At 33.9% G+C, this 22810-nt stretch overlaps 1 protein-coding gene across 1 annotated transcript in view; it reads left to right on the top strand.

The window, feature by feature from the left end:
- Positions 1–295: 295 nt before the first annotated feature.
- ANXA10 (annexin A10) overlaps positions 296–22810 on the top strand; it is an 89773-nt gene continuing 67258 nt past the window's right edge. Inside the window, exons 1-2 of the mRNA XM_021698745.1 lie at positions 296–307; positions 21434–21515. Of these exons, the coding sequence (XP_021554420.1) occupies positions 296–307; positions 21434–21515 (94 nt within the window). The remainder of the gene's footprint in view (positions 308–21433; positions 21516–22810) is intronic.

Genomic DNA, 22810 nt, shown 5'->3' with positions numbered 1-22810 from the left:
CCATTGGGCATTCTTTCTTGCTTTAGTGAAGATTATTTGACCATAGAGTTGAGGGTCCATATCTGGGTTATCTATTCTGTTCCATTGTTCTATATGTCTGTTTTTGTGCCAATACCATGTTGTCTTGATGATCATGGCTTTGTAATATAGCTTGAAATCAGGCAATGTGATGCCCCCAGCTTTGTTTTCCTTTTTCAACATTTCCTTGGTGATTCGGGGTCTTTTCTGATTCCATACAAATTTTAGGATTGTTTGTTCCAGCACTTTGAAAAATGTCATTGGAATTTTGATCGGGATGGCACTGAAGGTATAGACTGCTCTGGGCACTCTCGCCACTATTGTTCAACATAGTACTAGAAGTCCTAGCAACAGCAATCAGACAAGAAAAAGAAGTAAAAGGTATTCAAATTGGTAAAGAAGAAGTCAAACTTTCTCTCTTTGCAGACGACATGATACTTTATGTGGAAAATCCAAAAGACTCCACCCTCAAATTACTAGAACTCATATAGCAATTCAGTAATATGGCAGGATACAAAATCAATGCACAGAAATAAGTTGCTTTCTTATACACTAAAAATGCAACTGTAGAAAGAGAAATTAGAGAATCGATTCCATTTACAATAGCACCAAAAACCGTAAGATACCTTGGAATAAGCCTAACCAAAGAGGTAAAGGATCTATACTCTAGGAACTATAGAACACTCATGAAAGAAATTGAAGAAGACACAAAAGATGGAAAAACATTCCATGCTCATGGATCGGAAGAATAAACATTGTTAAAATGTCTTTGCTTTGAGTATAATTTTCTATTATTTTTCTAATTTATTATGATAAAAGCTTAAATTTTTTATTTGGAAACTTTCTTTTGTTTTAACATATGCATTTATGCTATAAATTTTCCTTTAAGTACTGTAGACACCAAACTTGCATGATGAATGTAGATGGTTGATTTTGTTTCTCTTGTCTATTTTTTTTAAGATTTTATTTATTTATTTCAGAGAGAGAATGAGATAGAGAGAGAAAGCATGAGAGGGGGCAGGGTCAGAGGGAGAAGCAGACTCCCTGCTGAGCAGGGAGTCCGATGCGGGACTCGATCCCGGGACTCCAGGATCATGACCTGAGCCCAAGGCAGTCGCTTAACCAACTGAGCCACCCAGGTGCCCCACTCTTGTCTATTTTTGATCACAAAAAGTCCATTTGGTCTTGAAAGCTGCTAGGATCTGTGATCAAGTTCTTAATGTTGCACAGTATAAACAATTTTAGATCAATAATATTTTAGAGCATTTATTATGAATTTACAAATTTCTAAGGTACCTAAGAAATGGGAAAATACTATAAATATATATGTAGGTATCTAAAAGACTGCAAGTTTTAATTTTACAACTCAATTATTATTTCTAATTTTGTATCTAAATGATTTTTGAAAATGATATTGTCCCATGGAACTCTCATAAGAACAATTAAAACCTAAGTGGGATTATAAATTGAAGCTAATGATAATTAGGAAGAGGAAGAGGAGGAATAGGATTAATAAAAACTATTACTGACTTGAATATATATCCCATTAACCTCTAAACAACTCAAGTGTACAAAGTATCTATGACTGTAACTCCACAAAAGGTGAATCAGGAGAGTTTAGATAATGTGCTACATTGTCCAACAAGGGATAATGATTATTTGAAATCAAGCCAGCCTTATTCTAGTGAGATATATGTGTTCATCAACAAGGGAAATGGAGAGAAGGCCCTAACTTTTACTGGCTACCCTTTATTTTTTTTATAATATCCAGAAAAGGTAATTATCAGATGTTTCCTAGCTATATGCTACATGATATTTGCTTCACTTTTTCACTTATTTGATAGATATATGTTTCTCTTTGCCCCACCTCCTCTACTCAGGAATATGATAAACCATAGAAAATAAAGATGCATTAGATATAGAGACGGAGGTATTTAAATTAGTGGCATAAAGCATTGACAACTTCATGCAGTTCCTAGTATAGTTAACACTCCACGTTAGGTGGGGGACCTCATAACTTTTCTCTGGAGAGTCATCTAAAGACCAAAATACACCATGAAATCATTGCCATATCAGTATTCTTTTCACATGGACCCCATAGCAATGGTATCAGCAGACCAATCAAAAAGAGAGTGTGGATTTACTTGATAACAAACCAAAGATTGAATAATTCCATTTAAAAAAAACAGGACGGACAAAACTTTGTAATTTGTAGTCAAAATGGCTATTAATTGATTTCACTTCTCACTGTTAAATATTTCTTTAGGAATGAAATAAATATAGACTGAAAGTCAATTAAGGGGGGTAATGGAGTGAAGCAGAACAAAGAATTTCAGTGAAAAATACAAAGCAAATTAAGCTTTAGAGTTTTTTAAAATGAGTATCTCTGACACATTGTTAATTTAATCTTCTGATGATATAAACTAATGCACTATTACATTATTTATCTTTTTTTAACAGGTATTTTTGGAAAACAGCAAAATAATTTTTCAGGTAGTTAAGTTTGGGCTATTAATTAAAAACAAAAATATAGGTGGCTTTTTTTTAATCCTACACTATCCATTTAAACTCTATAGGGCTAGTTTCCCAGAGGTCCTGTCTTAGCTCAGGCTGCTATAAGAAAATATAATAAATTTGGTACCTTAACCAACAGACATTTATTTCTCACAGTTTAAAGCCTAGGAAGTTCAAGATGAAGGTGACAGTAGATTTTGTTTCTGGTGAGAGCCATTTTTCCTGGTTTGCAGAAGGGTTTCTTCTCACTGGGTCTTCACATGACAGAGAGAGACTCTGTTCTGGTCTCTTCTTCTTCTTACAAGGATATTAATCCTGTCATGGGGGCCCCACACTTATTACCTTATCTAAATCTAATTACCTTTCAAAGCCTTCACCTCCTAGTACCATTACATTGAGAATTAGGGCTTCATCATATGAATTTGGGAGACACATTCAGTTCATTGGAGATACCATGACTTGATGACGCTCACCTAATTAAATATTAGTAAGTCACTTCTACTCACAAAAATTTATAGAAATTAAAAAATGTCTATGTTTGTGGAGTTAAAATTTTGAACATTTCTTTTTAGTTAAATCTTCTTTCCCTCACCTGTTCCTGCCAGCTTCAAGCCAAACTCCTACATTAGAAAAGAGGGCAAGATTGACTTTTTTATCCTTCTTTGGGTCAGTCTTTCACACCTGAGAGCAGTCTGACAGGCTTTCAATACCTCCAGGATTAGGGAAGCGTGAGTATGTGGGAAAATGTTCAGGAATGTCTTTGGTCTTATTTAACAGGTATTTTAGTCCCATAGCACTGATGCTCTCTGGTCAAAGAAGATGTTTCTTTGGAACCACAGTAGGTTTTGGGGATACCTCTCATTGCCAGGAATCTTCTCCTCAAGTTTATCATTGTGCTCCTAACGTTCTTATCAGTCCTTCCGAAAGAAGATTTGGAGCCAGATCCTTCAAAATGACTTATGACTAACTCTTCCTATCTTGTGACTCTCAATTGGCCTATGATAAACATTCAAAAAATCCTATGTCCCAACAAACTCTGGGAATGTGACAAACTCTGGATGTACATAAATTCTTGGGAGTTCAGGCATTCATTGTGAAGCCACCCTTCTTCACGTAAAGCAGCTAGTCATCCATGCAGTCTCACCTTTAGCCTTTCCCATTGTGAGTCCACTGTGCTCCCCAAATTCCATGAACATGTATCGGGTTCTCTATGTGGTCTCCTTGATGATATTACCATCCTTCAGCTCACCTCACTTGCCATGGCACAGCAGAAAGGTCTCACAGAACACTATCATTTCTACCACAATAAATCCCACCTATAATTTTAAATAGACCCTCTTCAATCCTCTAGGTTGGTGAGCAGCTAAGAGTTAGAAAACTGGTTTCCAGAATTTTCTTTGCAAGCCCCACCCAGATGGTTTATCCTTCACTTTGGAATATGGGTGCACTTGGCAGCAGGTTAGAGCCTCAATGAAAACTGAATTTAAAGGGAGCAAAGTTAAAATACTGTTACAGTATTATATAAACATGTTGACTTTTTGCCCCTTCTTTTCTGGTATTTGTCTATCAAATGAATATTTCCATCAACCCTCACTTTCCAAAAAGGAGATTAATATATGTCTTGTGTGGAGCAACCCATAACTGATTCGTATTCAACACACCATATTTATTTGGCAGAGATTTTCCCTTAAGATACCATATGAACATTGATGAATTTTAGCATATGCTCTCAATTTTTCTAAATTATCTAAATACTAGTACTGCTTTAGCTCTTACATTTAGCTATTACATTTTTTAAATGAAGAAAGGAATGTAAAAACATTCCAAATGCAATTTAGAACAGAAAAAGGGATTGTACTTGAGTACATATTACAAAAATTTTAGGTGCATTACCAATGCTTTGGAGTATAAAAATAACCAATTATTATTTTTAAAAATAAAATAACAAGAGTGGATTCCCCCTTTATGTGGATGACTATCATTTCCTGAATCGATCCTGGTATCATTGTGTGGTTTGACAAATGGTTGACAGATTACTTCAAAAATTAAAAAAAAAAAGTTGGGGGGCACCTTACCATATAATTTAGTGATCATCAATATTTTCTGAATCATCTTTTACTTCCTAAACATTTGATGACTTCGGAGATGTATATTTCACAATGAAATCACTTATTGCTATTTATCAGAATATTGATGAACTTTTACAAGGAAAAGCATAATAAAATTTAAGTCCAATGTCCTTATAAAACCAGATACTTTTTTTTTTTCAGGGAGTACTCAGTAAATATTTATTGAATGAGAAATAAACAAACTTAAGAATTCTGGTGCTTCATTTTTTCAGTTGTTTCTGATATCTCACATCTTCTCTGAAGCCCCGTCCATTCCCCTATTCCCATTTTTTTTATATTTATTTTTTTTATTCTTATGTTAATCCCCATACATTACATCATTAGTTTTAGATGAAGTGTTCCATGATTCATTGAAACCAGATACTTTTAAGAAATTCAAAATTACATTCAAATACTTTTAAAAGCCTTTAGCTATTAATAAAATTATGATATCTCACTTAGATTCTTTACTATAATGCCATCAAAGCATTTCATTAAAGTAGAAAGCTATGAACCAATTGACATAAAACCAATCAAGATATAATGTGTAATGTGCTCCTTTTGGTCTCTTTCATCCCTAGACCAAATTATGGCTAGATGTACAACTAATGTCTATAAAGAAAACTTCTAGTAATGAATGCTTTCCCCCTTTATTATGATACCCTTTTTCTTCATTTTTTCTTTTTTCTTTTTCTCTGTTCTTTTTTTTTTTTTTTGATATTTGTACATCTTCACTCACCAAACATAATAAAATGCCATGTAGGACATTTATTTTTAAAAGTTCAAAGCAAATAAGTCCAGCAGAGAAAGACAATTATCATATGGTTTCACTTATATGTGGAACATAAGGAATAGCACAGAGGACCATAGGAGAAGGAAAGGAAAACTGAAGGGGGAGAAATCAGAGCGGGAGATGAACCATGAGAGACTATGGACTCCAGGAAAAAAACAGAGTTTCAGAGCGGGGCGGGGTGGGGGGATGGGTTAGCTGGGTGATGGGTATTAAGGAGGGCACATGTTGTGATGAGCACTGGGTGTTATATGCAGCTAATGAATCATTGAACACTACATCAAAAACTAATGATGTACTATACAGTGGCTAACTGAACATAATAAAAAAATAATAATAAATAAAATAAGCAAATATTACCCTAAACAAACTGACCATTACTTTAATTCTGCAATATATATTAGTCATATGTGTATCAAGATTAATTTCAAAGTTCTAAAACTTGTTTGGGTTAAATTTCCTTTAATACAGAAATATAAAATTTCCTTATTATATAAAAGTTCCTTATTATATAGGTAACCACCTTATTTATGGATTACCCAGCCAAGATTTTATTTAGCTGCAAACTGGCTTTTCCTTAAAATCATATTCTCTTGCTTTAGTTAATACTAACTCAGAGAAAGGAAAAAATGTAAAACCGGCTAATACCAAGAATTATAAAGGTAAAATTGGGTGGAAACAGAACACCATATATTCCATAATTGTCTTACAGTGTCCTAAGAGTAAGTAAAATGGTAGGCAAAAGGGGCTATTTTTTTCTCATTACCATTTCAAAAACACACAGTTCACTAGAAAACATTATCTTTGATTTCTGTATTAAAAGCTAAACAAATTTTCATTACTAGGAGGCTGATTCTATTTTTGAAATAGATTACTGTGCTTTGAGAATACAGGTTAATAACGTCTCCAAAAATATCAAATTAGAGGAAAGTTGCTGAAATTTTAGAATCACTATTCATCTAATAATTGTAACAGCATTTTATAGAAATTGTTTTAATAAATCCATGAAACTCAATTCTTCACCCATTAAATAGCAGCATAAGTAGGAAATCCACCACTGCATATGTTCCATGAGTATGAGCAATCACTTAGAACCTCTACTGAATGCACTTCTCATTTAACCTTCCCAAAATTTTAAGTTATTATGTTTTACGCCCTCTAGATTACATTATATGCATTAGAAAATTTTAACCACTTTATGAGACATAAGCAAATATGAAAGTAGCATTAATGTTTTGAAATATGAGAATAATAATCAACAAAGAATAAAAATGAATAGAATTGAAAGGTAAGATATACTGGAAAAGCACTGGGTTTAAAGTCAGAACTCTATTATTCTGAGTTGCCAATTATGAAACCAATGGGTTTGCATAAATACTGAGTCATCTTTATATGTAATACAGAAATAAGAACACTTATCTTGCCAGATCCAACCTTGTTGATAACTTCAAATTAAATAAAAAAAATAAAAGTACTATTTCAATTACAAAGTAGCTATACAAATAGTAAGAAGCAAAATGTCTCCTTCACCTCTAGAATGCTATGGTTTGCAAAATACATTTACACATCATTTCATTTTGGGGCATGGATATGTTCATTAGACATAAATGTTATTTTAGTTCTTTTTAAATAATATATTATTAATGAAATTAAAAGTGTTATAAGAACTTATTATTAGACCATTCATAAGAGGTTAAGTAGTATTTTTAGATCTGCTCCATGATATTTTTATCTCCAAAGATAAGAAAAGAGCAGAATAGATTTTAATACCTGTGGAGTGTTACAAAATGAAAAGAAAAGACAGATTACCACATGATATGTAATATATGATCCCATTTGGCAAAATGTAGCTATAGGTAAAGATATGAAAAGCATAAGAAGAGTACTTGGCAGATGTTTCTGTTTATTACAACAATTAAAATAGTTAACAGTAATTTGTAGACAATAAGATGACAAATTATTTTTTAACCTTTTTCTGTCAGAGATTTCCTTATTTGCCAAATTGATTATATTGAGTGTATGTTAATTATTTAATGATAAAAATTTTCCATTTGTATTTCTTCTATATATGGAGTATAGTCTAGCAATCAGACAGATCTGGGTCTGAATCTGAGAACAATTATTTACTAACCATGTAACCTAGAAACAGAAATTAACCTCTCAAAATCTCAGTTTCCTTATCTGTGGTAATAGTATCAACCTCACTTCTTTGCATATTTGTTTGTTTAATTCCTAGGAGTTAAATAAGGTAACATAAATTATTTTACCACAATTCTTGGTATATACTGAAAATTCAGTGAGGGTTGATAATTTTTGAATTGTGGTATTAATAGTATTAAACTACTTCTTTTGTTCACTTACTATGTTACACTGATTCAGATTTCACTGATTGTAATCATTCTTGAGTATTATAAGGACATTTAGGACATTTATGGTTTACCCAGGTAATCCAGGATAATCTCTCCATCTCAAAATCCTTAACTAAATTACACCCTCAAAATCTTTGTTGCCTAATAAGGTAACATTCACAAGCACCAGGGATTAGGAATTAGCTATCTTGAGCCTTAAAGAGTAAGTAGTCATTCAATGCTATCAATTTTACTTTAATTAGGTTAACTGTAGTAGTCTTCTATTATATATTATTAGGATAAAGTTAAAACTGTTACTCAGATAAGTTATTTTCAATCATACCTTCCTAGGAAATTGTTTTATAAAAAAGTAAAGTCATGTTAATGAAGAAACTCTCAGATCTTAGTTATAAGGGGCTGTGTGGGTGAATTCAATTCTCTCTTTCTTAAACCACTTGACATCTATTCACTAAGTTGTTAAGACTTTACATTAACTAATTTAGTAATTAGTTCATATTTATAAATACTTATGCATCAATTTGAAAAAATAGTGTAACTAGGACTATATTAATATCATTATCTGTATTAATCATCTGATCAAGTTTTATTTTGATTATATAATACATACAAATTTTCTTTGCAAGCATAACCCAGATATAAACTGAAGTCATACTGTCCTTTAAGATTCAAACTAAGTCCACAAAAATATTATCTCTGTGACTCTGTCTCCCTAAAGGTGCTTGTCTGAGGCTAGAGGAACACAGGGAATAAAGATTTACAGGTCTCTCACTTCAAACTAGGTCTCTATTTTTTTTTAATCTAGCCCATGCATTCTATCCCCTCTCCATGGTTGGTAACCCTATCATGGACACAACCCTAATTTTCACTCTTTCAAAATACCATCAACAAAAAGCCATCCCAACCAACCTTTATTGAAGATTCATGATTACAGATGTGTTATAATTGGGGTTCCGCAAATACCTTGAATTTAAATATTAGGAATTCTGTTCTTAAATGCATTTTGGTGATCCAGCCAATGGAAATCTATTTTTGGATACCTTTTTCATATTCTCTCAATCCCTCCTTCTAACATATGCATGCACACACACACACACACACACACACACACACACCCCTTTCTTTTTCTCTTAGGACTGACTTAAGAGTAAGAGCTTATGCTTTTAGAGTTTTGTTTTTACCTGCAAGATCCTTTGCAAATAGAATTTTTTCTTGCAAAGATGAAAAAAAGGCCTTAATAGTACATGCTATTTTATTTTACATCAATTACAGCTATAATGGAAAGGGCAGCAGCCATGAAGTTAAATTTGGATTTGAGTGTTGGCTTCATGACACACTACTTCTATGGCTTTAAACAACTTACTCAGCCTCGTAGTCTCATCATCTGTGAAAGAAGATTAGTATTATCAGTCTCACAAGACTGCTGAGGTGATTACCAAGGAAGTGAAAGTGAAAATACATAGAGCATAGCCTGCTTATATGAATGATGAATTTTAAAAACTACTGGGTAGGGGCGCCTGGGTGGCTCAGTCGTTAAGCGTCTGCCTTCGGCTCAGGTCATGATCCCAGGGTCCTGGGATGGAGCCCCACATCGGGCTCCCTGCTCCGCGGGAAGCCTGCTTCTCCCTCTCCCACTCCCCCTGCTTGTATTCCCTCTCTCGCTGTGTCTCTCTCTGTCAAATAAATAAATACAATCTTTAAAAAAAAAAAAAACTACTGGGTAAACTAAAGATGTCACTATGGTACATGTATTTTTATACTTTGTAAACATTCCAAGAGCCTATATTATATCTAAGGCACTAGCTTAAATGCTTTGAAAAGCGAGAAAAAAAATGTACCTGCCCCCCAGAAGATTAAAATTTAGAGGAAAAGACAAATGCAAAAACTGCAAGGCCAAGTATAATAGAGATGTAAAGTAAATGATAAATAATACTTGATACAATCTGAAAAGACTTCACATAATAGGCAGAATTTGAGGTGACTCTAGCATTTGGGTGGGACATAATCCATGTAGATGGAGCAAGTGGAGAATTTTGTTTTTTAAATCTAAGTCTAAGAAGTATGTGGTCAATGAATATTAAACAGTCTACTGACAAGTATGAATGAAACCTAAAGACTGAGATTAGAGGTTGACTAGCTTGGAGATTTTGCACAAAATCATTTATTACAGCTTATTTTCTCTGCATCTATCCCTCTGAGTACAAATTATATTTTCAGTTTCCCTCCAAGCCAATTATATTACACATCATAAAAGGTCAGTGACCATTTACTTTCACAGAAGTGAAGGTGTGATGACAAAAAAAGAATTAGTACCTTCAACTATCCCAAAATAAAAGAAATAAAATAAATAAATTTCTGTGACTTAGCTACTAGATCAGATATGTCTGAGAGTAACTACAAGTTAACAAAGGGAACTATTTTTACATTTCATATGTTTATTATAAAGAGAGAAACTTTTTTGATTTGCAACTACAGAATATTCTAATAACTAAGAAAAGATTCTATTATGATAAAATGGTAGTGTTAGAAATTTGTGTCATTCCTCCTAGAGGATGACTACTGACCAGGACTCAGTAAGACAAATATTTTTCCAGAAGTTGGGATAGGTTTAAGCCAAATCCAGTCACATTTTTTAATCCATTCTTTTTGTGACCTATCAGCTAAGTGAAGTTGTGTTTATTGAAGCATAGGGTAATGAAACACTATGCAACTTATTATCAAAATTTTATTTTTAATTTTAGTAATTGCCTCCAGGTTCACTAATTTCACAGTATATTTTTCACCAAAGGAAAAAAAATGGGGAATTATCCAGCTATATTACTTTTCATATCATTAGTCCTACCTCCAGCTAATTAGAAATATCAAATCCATCATTAACTGATAAAGATTCAAATAGATCTAAAAGCAATACTGAAATAGTTGCCCCCATAAGGATATTTGAACAACTGGAATAATAGTGTGTACTCCAAAATAACTTCTTTTAAAAATGTACCAGACTATTAATAAACACATGTTGTATTCTTTCAGTTTTAGCAGGAATAAATCCTATCACTTCAGGTTTCGTATAATCTTTGTCTTACCAACTAAGTACTAAGCTTCTGGTGAACAAGGGACCCACCTACATGTAGCTCTGCCGTTGTATTAAGGGTTGGGGAGTGTTTTGAAACTATAAAAGAAAAGGGGAAAGTGCACATTTAGCCTTATTAGCATGGGACATTAAACAACAGAGCTTTCAAAAAGATCATATAAAAACACAAGTTCCTCTCTTTCAGCTGAAATAGTTACGTAGAGTACCATGCGATGATCAGTCTCACAGTGGTCCCAGCCATGTGTTTCTATCTGGGGGAGGAAGCTATTGTAACCCTGCAGGTTCTTCTTGTTCACTTTGATTTAATGCTGTGCTCTCAGGTCCTGAAAAATCCTTTAGACCAAACTGAGGGTAAAGTGATTGTAATGTAATTGCTCTCTCAGAGCAGGAGGGATTGCATGATGGTACCCATATTCTAGCTTTTCTAATAAGTCTTAATAATAAGTGGGGAGTTGTTGCCTAAATTATTCAGAATCCTTCCGGTGTTTCACTCAGAGAAAGATACTAAGCCTTATAGGTTATATTCTGCTCTACAGAGAATTTCTCCCTCAAAACCATTTCATGATGTGGAAGGAGGTTTTCAGAGATCTGCTTAAAAGAAAGAAAGAAAATATATATTAGGTGAGAAGAAAACAGTTCTGAAGATATTGTTGAAATGCATAATGATACCTTTATGGTATATTCTATTAACTTGTGAAGTTTTTTTTTTAATTCTTTAAATTTCATACTATTAATTCTAAACTATCTGGCTAATACAGAATATTTGTGCAAATGATCAAAGATAATGAAAACTCTACTAGTTGAATACACTTAGTATCTATAATGCTTGTTTTATATTTAATTATGAATAGCTTCATTTTTATCTAACATTTTCCCTAGAAACATTATATATAATATAAATGTATGGTAAGATGTATATTTTTTCCATGATGTGTAAGAATATTTCATACGTCTTTTGTTCTGTTTCAAGCATTTAATATTGTTTATAATTGTGATGAGAAAATTAGGCTAGAAATAATATGAAATAGCAAAAAAATGAATAATGTCAGCCCATAAAACTATCTAAGGAAATGAGATAGAACCTCATGAAAAAACATGAGACTTCCAAACAACACATTTCCACTTGTCAAAATCTAATCAAACATGAGATTTTTGCCTCAAAACTTCAAGAAAACTTCCCTTATACTCTTTCCTATTTTCACAGATTATCTCTTCCTCCAAATTCTGTGGTATTTTATGAGATTTTTATAATATATCATCTGCTTTGAATCAGTTGTGTATATGCATTTCATTTACAGTAGTAAACTAATGATAATATGTAATATGTAGCACAATCTATTACACATATTGTTGTTTAACTTTCCTCAAAGAATAACTGAACAAATTGACAGGGGATATGATAAGTTATCATATGTAAAGCTAAATAAATTAGTATTTAAAGTACCTTTAATTATGTAGTAAATAGCTACATAAAAATAAATTATTTTACCTATGAACACAAAATAATTTATCTAATTATTCAATATAAGACCTAGAACATTTAAATTCTGTAAGACTACAATAAGTATGAACTACAATTATGTATATCAATATACACATTTCTTCAAGCTAATTGTCTCATTCTATCTTATGATAATATCAAAGTTAACTACAAAATTTCATTAAAAACACATTACTGATATACTAAATACTTAGAGTTAAAAGTTGAGAACATTTGCTGTGCTACTCAACTAAACCCCAAGTTTAAGTCTTTTAAGATATTAAAGATCACAGTCTTATATTCTAGAGTATACACCCAAAATATTTTTATTTCCCATATAATCTCAATTTTTCCCCTTGAATGTGTTTTTTATACAGATTCATTCTCTTTTAGTTGCTCAACTTTTTTATCCTCCATTTTCACCCTCTACTAATAAGACCCATTCTCTAAAGTCCATGTCAATTGCAGTCTCTTGGATCAGTGACATCTTAACTTTGTTTCCAAACCTCCTAATCTCATTAGAAATATAAGGGTAAAGAGGAGGGAGAGGGTGATTCTGACTGAGAGAAGGTGATTAGGAAATAATTACCATTGGATTGGATTGCCAAGTAATTTTTTTTCAAGATTTATTTATTATTTTAGAGAGAGTGGGAGGGGGCAGAGGGAAAGGGAGGGAGAGAATCTCAAGCCGACTGCCCACTGAGCACAAAGCCCAATGTGGGGCTCAGTCTCACAACCCTGAGATCATGACCTGAGCCAAAATCAAGAGTCAGATGCTTAACCCCCTGAGCCACCCAGGACCCCTGCCTAGTAAACAATTTAACTGGGAATTTGCACATAAACTTGAAGTCCAGTCCATTACATTACATAGTGTAGAACTAAATTCCAATTGTGAATTTTAAATTCTGAGAGGCAATACTTAGAACTGATGGGAGTTATATCATATTTAGCTAAATTTTAAGTCAATTTGGTGAAATCAAAATTCTTAGTCTATTGAGAACTTTGAAAAGGCTAAATCAGCAATGATGTCAAATCATATATAGCACCTCTAATAAAATAACACCCTACAATCTATGTTTTGGGGGACTTAAAAGTCTTGAAGGAGCAGGAAGACACATAAGCCAGAGTCTGTGTGGAGGGTGTACACATGAGACTGCCTTAAATACCCTGATTATGTGATGTAAAGTCTAAAGCCTTCCCTAGGCTTCAAATTTTTAGCATCTTATGTCGTCAAGATCTTTTTCCAGGGTGTCTGGGTGGCTCAGATGGTTAAGCGTCTGCCTTCGGCTCAGGTCATGATCCTGGAGTCCCGGGATCGAGTCCCACATCAGGATCGAGTCCCGCATTGGGCTCCCTGCTCTCTGGGAGCCTGCTTCTCCCTCTGCCTCTCTCTCTCTCTCTCTCTGTCTCTCATGAATAAATAAATAAAATCTTTTAAAAAAACAAAGATCTTTTTCCATATGAACCTGTACAGCAACACATTATTTTTTTTCACCCGGACTGAACCCAAATAACTCATCCTTTTCCCTAGTCTGAAAAAAAATCCATATACAATACCTTTTAACAAATATTAATGAAAAATTGTGAGTATCAGGGAGAAATCACAGAAAGTAATTCTCCCTCACTGTCCATTCTTGTTACTCATCACAGCTCTTCCCAAATTGTTTCCTGGAAATCCAAATATTCTTCTTTTATTCATGAGAACAGTTCAATCTCCAAATTTGCACAACCACTCACATTAAGTTTCATTCTCAACAAAACAAAGGAAGGTAATTTGACTCATTATTCTTAGAAACCTGGTAAAATTAGAAATGAATATTTTCTGCCAATATACTACCGGTGCTCTAACAGGATATACTACAGCTCTGGTATAGGATAAATTGTAGGCACCAGGGTAGGAGCAGGCAACTCTACGAGAAGCATCAGGAAGGGCTCCCCGTGAAGGATGACACTGGAGCCAAAGCTTGAAAGTTAAATCTTGAATAGATGTTTACCAGAATCATAAGATGGAGTCAGGAGATGAGTATGTGTGTTGTGGGAGGAAGGGGGGATATTCCACACATATAGAACAGAACAAATAATGATACAGATGTCCCTTTTAGCTGGAGTGTGTAGCTATGTGTGTATGGCATATGAGTTGAGAGGTTCAGGAGAGAGAAAATAAAACAGAAACCCACACAGTGAAGGACCAGGTCATAAAGAACATTGTTTATTGTTAAAATATTTGAATTGAATCCCACAAGTCATCTATTCTCAACCATAGGAACGAGTTGCAGTAAGCACTGAAAATAAATATTGCCATTAATACTAATAAGCCAAAGTATGAATGTATTTTTCTATTCCTTACAATTCATGTTTTGCCCTATAATATGAGAGTCTCATTCAGCATTACAATATACCCTCTGTTGAGTAGGCAAAAATAAACTCTCATTAAGGCTAGCATACTGCTATGTGTTCATAACCCTAGATGTTCCTTTCATGTGAAAATCATCCATTCTGTGCACCACAGTAGAAAACAAATATTGAGAAGCCATGTTTTGCATATTAAGAATTTTAGGCATGGAAAGACAAATGATGTGTTAGATCTTTTAGAAGGATCATTCTAGCAGTGAAAGGAAATTGGACCTGCTTAGCAGCATATTGAAATAAACCCAAAAGAAAAGTGGTAAAGACTAAGGTAGTAGGAACAGAAATTTTAAAAAGGGGAAATACATGAAAGCTTTTGTGAGGATAGGGCTGACAGGACTGGACTGAAGGGCAGATTGGTTGTGGAAGGGTAAGAGAGAGGAACAATATGTTTGTTAACCCACCTTCCGGTGTTGTGTTTAAAGCCACTGAAACCCCATCAGCACAACTCTTGTCAGATATGAGTCAGAGATTAGGTGGCTGAAGACCTTCAGGAGAGTTTAAGGCATTTGGGACTGAGCCAATGGAGATCCAAGGACCAATGCCCCAAAGGTGAATAAATGTCTGGTTCAAGGAAGTGCTCTATAGAAAGGGAATCCTAAGATTCCTATAGATTTTCCTTTCACGGCTCCAAAAATCCTAAATATCACTAGAGATCTAGTCATCTCAACAATACCAAAACCAAGGTATTTCAATGATGCTGAATTATTCATTGAAACCTGTACTCTGGGGCACTTGGGTGGCTCAGTCTGTGAAGCGTGTGCTTCGGCTCAGGTCATGATCCCAGGATCCTGATATCCAGTCCCCATAGGGCTCCCTGCTCAGCGAGGAGCCTGCTTCTCCCTCTCCCTGCTGCTCCCCCTGCTTGTACTCCCTCTGCCTCTGACAAATAAATAAATAAAATCTTAAAAAAAAGAAAAAAGAAAAAAAACCTGTACTTTAACAAGCATCCAGTCAGTAAAACTGTCAACCTGCATGGCTAATAGTTCAAAGTCAAAAGTCTTGAGGCATTCAGATTCTCAATATGAGTGTAACTGAAAAGCCCCATGAGAAAAAGGATTAAAATGTGGGTAGCTTATCAGTGTTGACTTTGGAGGGATATGGTTTTATGGACTCTAGCCCCTGGATTAGCTGTGAATAAATGAAATATGATCTACTTTTTGATGTACCTATTGATATGAGATGATGCAAATAATTTTATCAACTTCATGAGCAAAATATATGTGAATTTTTTTTCAGTCTGTATTCAGTTCCAGATAATAATTTTAAAAATTTTCTGTCAGTTAAAGAAATCTATTCATTATTTATTCAGGGTAGATTCTAGAACCAACTTCAAATCTACCAATTACTCATGCTCTTCTGCTTAGTGAGTTTATGAAGCAGTTTATTCTGTCTTTCAAAAAGGGAGTATTTTGTATTCCTCTGTCAAAACCTAAATTCACAAATGACTAGAAGCAAAGATTATATTTTGATTACCTTGTGGTAAGAATTTAAATTGAAATGACAGGCATTAGAATTTATTTTGCCTTAGACAAGTGATACTATTTCTAAATCTGTCAATTTTCAGAGCAAGAAAAATAAAATAATTTTACCATATGCACATTATTTTTTGTGTCACACCAGAAAGTGTCCAATTTTTCAAAATTTCCAATTTGCTCTAAGATACGAACAATTAGGAACATGTATATAAAAAATAACATTGCTTTAAAAGGCATATGTGCTCAAAAACACCTGAAACAAAAGTCTCTGACTCTTTCAAAAGATTTAACTACTGCTACTGTGTTAAGTTAAAATAAATCTTAAAAATTAGTAAATTAAATTACATTCAGTTAACTAAGCAATCTATATTTATTAAGAACATGCTATTTGTCTCAGTTCAGGGGTGCACTGAATTTCAACTGGGTTTCCAAATTAGCTACCTCTGCCACCTGTATAACTTCTTTTTGTTTCATCCTTCACATTGCTATAGATTATAACAATATATTATAATAATACAGATTATTTTACTCTCACAAGAGAGTCTTGAGACACTGTGCTCCCATTTCCCAGATCACTTCAGTTCATACATATGGCTGGAAAAAATTGTGCCCTATCAAACTAGGAACATCTCTCTCCCCTGTACCCTCTTCTCCAGGGTAATTTTTGTTTGTCTGTCTCATTTATTTGTCTCTGTTCAGTTTTCCTAATACAAAGCAACAAATAGCGGGAGGGGAAGAATGAAGGGGGGGAAATCGGAGGGGTGGATGAACCATGAGAGACGATGGACTCTGAGAAACAAACTGAGGGTTCTAGAGGGGAGGGGGGTGGGAGGATGGGTTAGCCTGGTGATGGGTATTGAGGAGGGCACGTTCTGCATGGAGCACTGGGTGTTATGTATAAACAGTGAATCATGGAACACTATATCTAAAACTAATGATGTAATGTATGGGGATTAACATAACAATAAAAAAAATAAAATAGGCATAATCTTGAAAAAAAACATTTCATTTTTTTAAGAAATCATTTAACTTAAGTGACATCACCAGTAGATGAAAACTTTTTTTTTTTAAGATTTTATTTATTTGACAGACAGAGACACAGAGAGAGAGGGAACACAAGCAGGGGGAGTGGGAGAGGGAGAAGCAGGTTTCCCGCCGAGCAGGGAGCCCAATGTGGGGCTCAATCCCAGGACCCTGGGATCATGATCTGAGCTGAAGGCAGATGCTTAACGACTGAGCCACCCAGGTGCCCCTAGATGAAAACATTTTAAAAAGAAGTCTCACTACATAGAAAATCATGGTATAGATTTGATATACTGTAATCAAGAGACATAAAATATAATTAGAGGGACAAGAAATGTAGCCAAAGAATAACTACTTGGTACAGCACTATGTTATAAAATAACATGTACTATGTATTACATAGCGAAATTCCCAGTTTTAAGAATAGGTAGCAAATGGGAAAACATAAGGTACTGATTTTAAATACAAATGCAGTAAGTTCTAGGGAGTTAGTAAAAGAAGTGGTCAGAATAGATTCATTTCATCAGAGACTGATGTTGGCTATTAAGGAATGCATAGACTATGGTTGAGCACAAATTTTAGAAAAAAATATCCAAAGGAAAGATCAAATTACCTTAAAATAGATGAATATATATCTATAGGTATATTGTAGTCATTTGAAAAAGTTTTATGGCCCAAAACAATCAATCTTTTTTTTTCAAATAACTGCTTAATTCAGGGAACAAAATTAAAACTGATAATTGACTGTTTCAATAGACTTAACTGGTCACTTTAGTCAAAATGATCATTAAAAGACTGGTGATTGCCAGGGGCTGGCTGGAGTGTGTGTGGGCGGGGGGGGATTGGGAGATGTTGGTCACAGAGTACAAACTTCCAGTTATAAGGAAAATAAGTTTGAGGATCTAATGTACAGCATGGTGATTTTAGTTAACAATACTATATTGTATACTTGAAAGTTTCTAAGAGTAGCTCTTAAATGTTCTCATCAGAAAAAGAAAAGGCAACTGTGAGGTGATAAATATGTTAATCAACCTTATTGTGGTAATCATTTCATAATATATACATATATTAAATCATGTTATACAAATTAAATTTACACAATGTTATATATCAATGACCTCTTAATAAAGCTGGAAAAATATTGTCATTAAAAGACAAAATCAGTATTCCAATGACAAAATAAGTAAAAAGAACATTAAGTATGTACCTTATATGGAATAATGTTGCTGACCTGAGCTTAAATGAAACATAATAAATGGCATAAAAATAAATATAATGGTTTACTATATTTAAATAGTAAATATATTCAAATGGTTTACTATTATATTAAAAATAAATATAAAGGTTTACGATATAAGTGGGCACAAATGACAAATACTTACTAGAAAAATTGTGTTTTGTGAATTACTAAGCATTTATAATTTTCTTTACTTTGTCTTGAATTTTTTTCCAAAACATTTTTAGTGTATTACTTTAATGCCAGTTGACAAGGAAATAAGGATTTGAAATGACAAAGAAGATGAGAACTGTAATGAAAAAAGTAATTTTTACATTATATTGTAAAAATTGTTGCACTAGTAATCTGTACAAGGATTAACAACAAAAACTCCAAAGGAAAAAACTGTGGACTTTTTCTTTCACCTACAGATTGCATCTAACAAATCACTATAAACATTTACTACCTCCTTTATCTATAAATTTTAGAGGTTTTTTCTTCTTCCCTATAAAGGTATATGCTTTTATTTTATAACACTTACTCCAATAGAAATTCTGGAAAATCCTAGTCTAGCCAGGAATGAAATGATTTGTAAACATCTGCATACTCTGTGCTTTAAAACTGCCTAGATAACTTACACATATTTAACAATATGTCTTACTATTTTCAAAAACATTTTCTTTTATAGTTCATTTTTTTATATTTTATTTTTTTATCTGAGAGAGAGACAGAGAGTACAGAGCGAGAGCGAGAGGGAGAAGCAGACTCCCTGCTGAGCAGGGAGCCCAGTGTGGGGCTCCATCCCAAGACCCTGAGATCATGACCTGAGCCAAAGGCAAATGCTTAACTGACTGAGCCGCCCAGGCACCCCTCTTCTACAGTTTAAAACAGCCCTTTGGCTGATTAGCAGTCAGCAAAATTAAGGTCACCAGGCAAAAAATGGTATGATCCACACAAAATTTGTCCAAACAAGTCTTCCAAGTCCTAAAATAGGGGAAATAAAGTATCTCTTTTTCCATGCCTCAAAAAAAAACTTTATTTTCCCAACGGGGGAAAGAACTGAGAAAGAGATATATAGACAAAAAGGCAGTGACAAATAGCAGAAAACAATTTTCACATTCAATATATTACTGTTCTTTCAAAAGTTTAAAGCATTCATTTTTTCTAGGATAAAAAGATTCAAAGGAAAATGCTTCAGGTGAGGAGACCTCAACCTAGGAATTTACACTAGAACCTGCTATCTAAACTTAATTTAATAAATAAAAGAAGAACCAAAGTCTTATCTTCTTAATAGAGTCCCAGTGGAAAAGGTTAGTGGATAAAGGAGATAACACTCATACTGTCTAATATATAGCTCGCAGTGAGGATTGGCTCAAGAGAATTTAGTCTCTAGATCATCTCCAATAAACTTGAATATCCAAAGCAAACTGCATGCACTTTAGCAAGATGCTAACCCTACTCTGCAGACCATACTCTTATTTTAATTACATATATCTATGTGTAGATGCAGACCATACTCTTATTTTAATTACATATATCTATCCATACAGGCATTTAAAAAGAATGTTTTATTAACATGGCTGTACTTAAGAAAATATGGATATATCACAATTATTATATGGTTTCCAGTCTACTTCAAATAGACAACTTCATCATCATTAATATTAATGAAATGAAATCCAAACTGATTTTTTTTTTTTAGTTTTAACTCAAGTGAACAATGTCCTTAGTCCCCCAAAATCTTTTCATAAATATTTTGGTATTAGCATACGTATATTACTTGGACTAGACATTATGGTGCCATCTTCTTCTCATTAACTAATGTTCTACTGTAAGAAAATAGGCACTAGAAAACTTCATCTTCCGCTAAGAGACTATTCTTTTAGAAGAGCTTGGTGAATGCCTGAGTTCTCAAGGCCTAGTAGACCCATTTGCTATGGGAAGGCATTTTTTCCCAATGTTTCTGGGCACATTGACAACAAACAGGGGAGAGGGACCATTCTTTTTTTTTTTTTTAAGATTTTTTTTTTTATTTGAGAGAGAGAGAATGAGAGACAGAGAGCAGGAGAGGGAGGAGGGTCAGAGGGAGAAGCAGACTCCCTGCTGAGCAGGGAGCCCGATGCGGGACTCGATCCCGGGACTCCAGGATCATGACCTGAGCCGAAGGCAGTCGCTTAACCAACTGAGCCACCCAGGCGCCCAGGAGAGGGACCATTCTTAATAAATTTTGATTGATAGTTCTCTTGTGGTGAGTATGATGATATGGTGCCTAGTCCTGGCTGGCTCTGTCTGAAATAATAGACCACGTGAATTCAAAGTCTAACATAAATGTTCTGCTATTTTATTATTAGCAACAAAGAAAATTTAAATGGAATGTCAGTCAGGTTTTTATGTTTTCCTCTGCAGCTGCAAGCTTCAGCTAAAAAAATCTCTGCCCTATCTATATCGCCTAGATTTTTATGAATCTCACAACCCAAATTCAAATATTTCGATTTTTTTTTAATATGATTTTAGGGCCCCAGGTGTGTGAAAAAGCTATGGTGGCAAGTGCCACTTCTAATCCATATAAATGTCATGAATTCCTGCAATAGATTTCTCCTTTCAGTTTCTTTAAATAGCCACAAATTCCTAAGAAAATGTTTACAGTTTATTACCAAGATTTGTATTTATTTGATTCTCACATTTTCTACTATTGGTTCTAGTATCTCAAATTCCTAGATGAATAATAGAGCCAATATAATAGAGGCCACTGGATTAAAAGAAATTCAGCCAAATTTGCTCCATACAATTAACACACAATTAACGCATTTGTTTAATAAATTTGTATGTATGTCTTAGAGTAATTTAAACACATAGAATGTTTTTGTTTTCATTTATCTGCAAAAAAATGTTGAAATCTTTCTTATAAAATACTACAGTCTCTTTCTCATTGACTATTCCCACCAGGTGCAAGGAACCATTTTCCCAGCTCCCAATTTCAATCCCATAATGGATGCCCAAATGCTAGGGGGAGCACTCCAAGGATTTGGTAAGCCTGATTATTTCTATTATCTTTTGTTATAATTTTTTTTTCACTTTACCTTGTTTTAAGATTGTAATATGGGTGTAAATAGCTGATGTCTAACAGAAGGCAAACACAGATTAAAACAAAAAGCTGGGCAAAGAAATAGAATAAGAAGAAAAATAATAGAAAAGGACAATAATGGTAAACCAATTTGCTCTCTCAATTGCAACTGTGATCTTGACACGTTTTTGCCTTAAATCCTTAAATGTCTCATCACTAACTACATTAAATGAAATCCCAAACCAAAAATCATCCTAGGAAAAAACATCCTTCTTTGACCTTGTTTGTTTACTAGCCTTTTTTTTTTTTTTTGCTACTTCCATTTCCAGCCAAATCAAACATTCTGCTATTCCCCAAATTGGATCTGTTTTTCCACATCTCTATAAACTAGTCCAATAATCCCCTGCCTGGAATGCTATTTTCTTCTCCTGTTATTTTGCATCCAAATTCTTTTCAAGATTCTCGTCAAATAATTCTTCCTCTTTGAATCATACTTTGGGCACTCCAAACTCAACCAGCCATGCCAACCCCCAGGGCACCCTCTTCTACACTCTTGTGTCACTGATCTCATATTCATTGTACTTGTCCTTTTGTGTCACCTCGGACTTCAGAGAGCTCCCAGAGTGTGGTGTCTGGTGTGCAGGTGCTTAATAAATGGATGTTCAATGAATGAAACTCTAGTTTTACAGAGATATAATTGATATCTAACATTGTATAAGTTTAAGATGTACAATGTGATGATCTGACAGGTATATATATATTGTGAAATTATTACACAATAAGGCTAGTAACCTCTCTTTACCTGACAAAATGATAATTGTTGTTGTTGTTGTTATGGTGAGAACATTTAAGATTTACTCTCTCAGCAACTTTCAAGTATACAACACAGTATTGTTAACTATAGTCACCATACTGTATATTAGATCCCCAGAACTTACTCCTCTTATAATTGAAAGCTTGTACCCTTTGACCAGCATCTCCCCATTTCCCCACCCTTCAATCCCGGCTGTTTCTGAGTTCAGCTGTTTTAAATACTGCATAAAAGTGATATCATACAGTATTTGTCTTTCTCTGACTCATTTCACTTAGCATAATACCCTTGGGATTTATCCATGTTTTCTCAAACAGCAGGATTTTCTTCTTTTTATGACTAAATAATATTCCACTGTATATATATGTGTGTGTGTGAGAGAGAGAGACAGAGAGAATCACATTTTCTTTATCCTTTCATCTGTTGATGGAACTTCAGTGGTTTGCAC

The sequence above is a fragment of the Neomonachus schauinslandi genome, chromosome 2 (assembly GCF_002201575.2).
Source record: "Neomonachus schauinslandi chromosome 2, ASM220157v2, whole genome shotgun sequence".
Classification (NCBI taxonomy): domain Eukaryota; kingdom Metazoa; phylum Chordata; class Mammalia; order Carnivora; family Phocidae; genus Neomonachus; species Neomonachus schauinslandi.
This window is presented reverse-complemented; position numbering and strand designations above follow the sequence as displayed.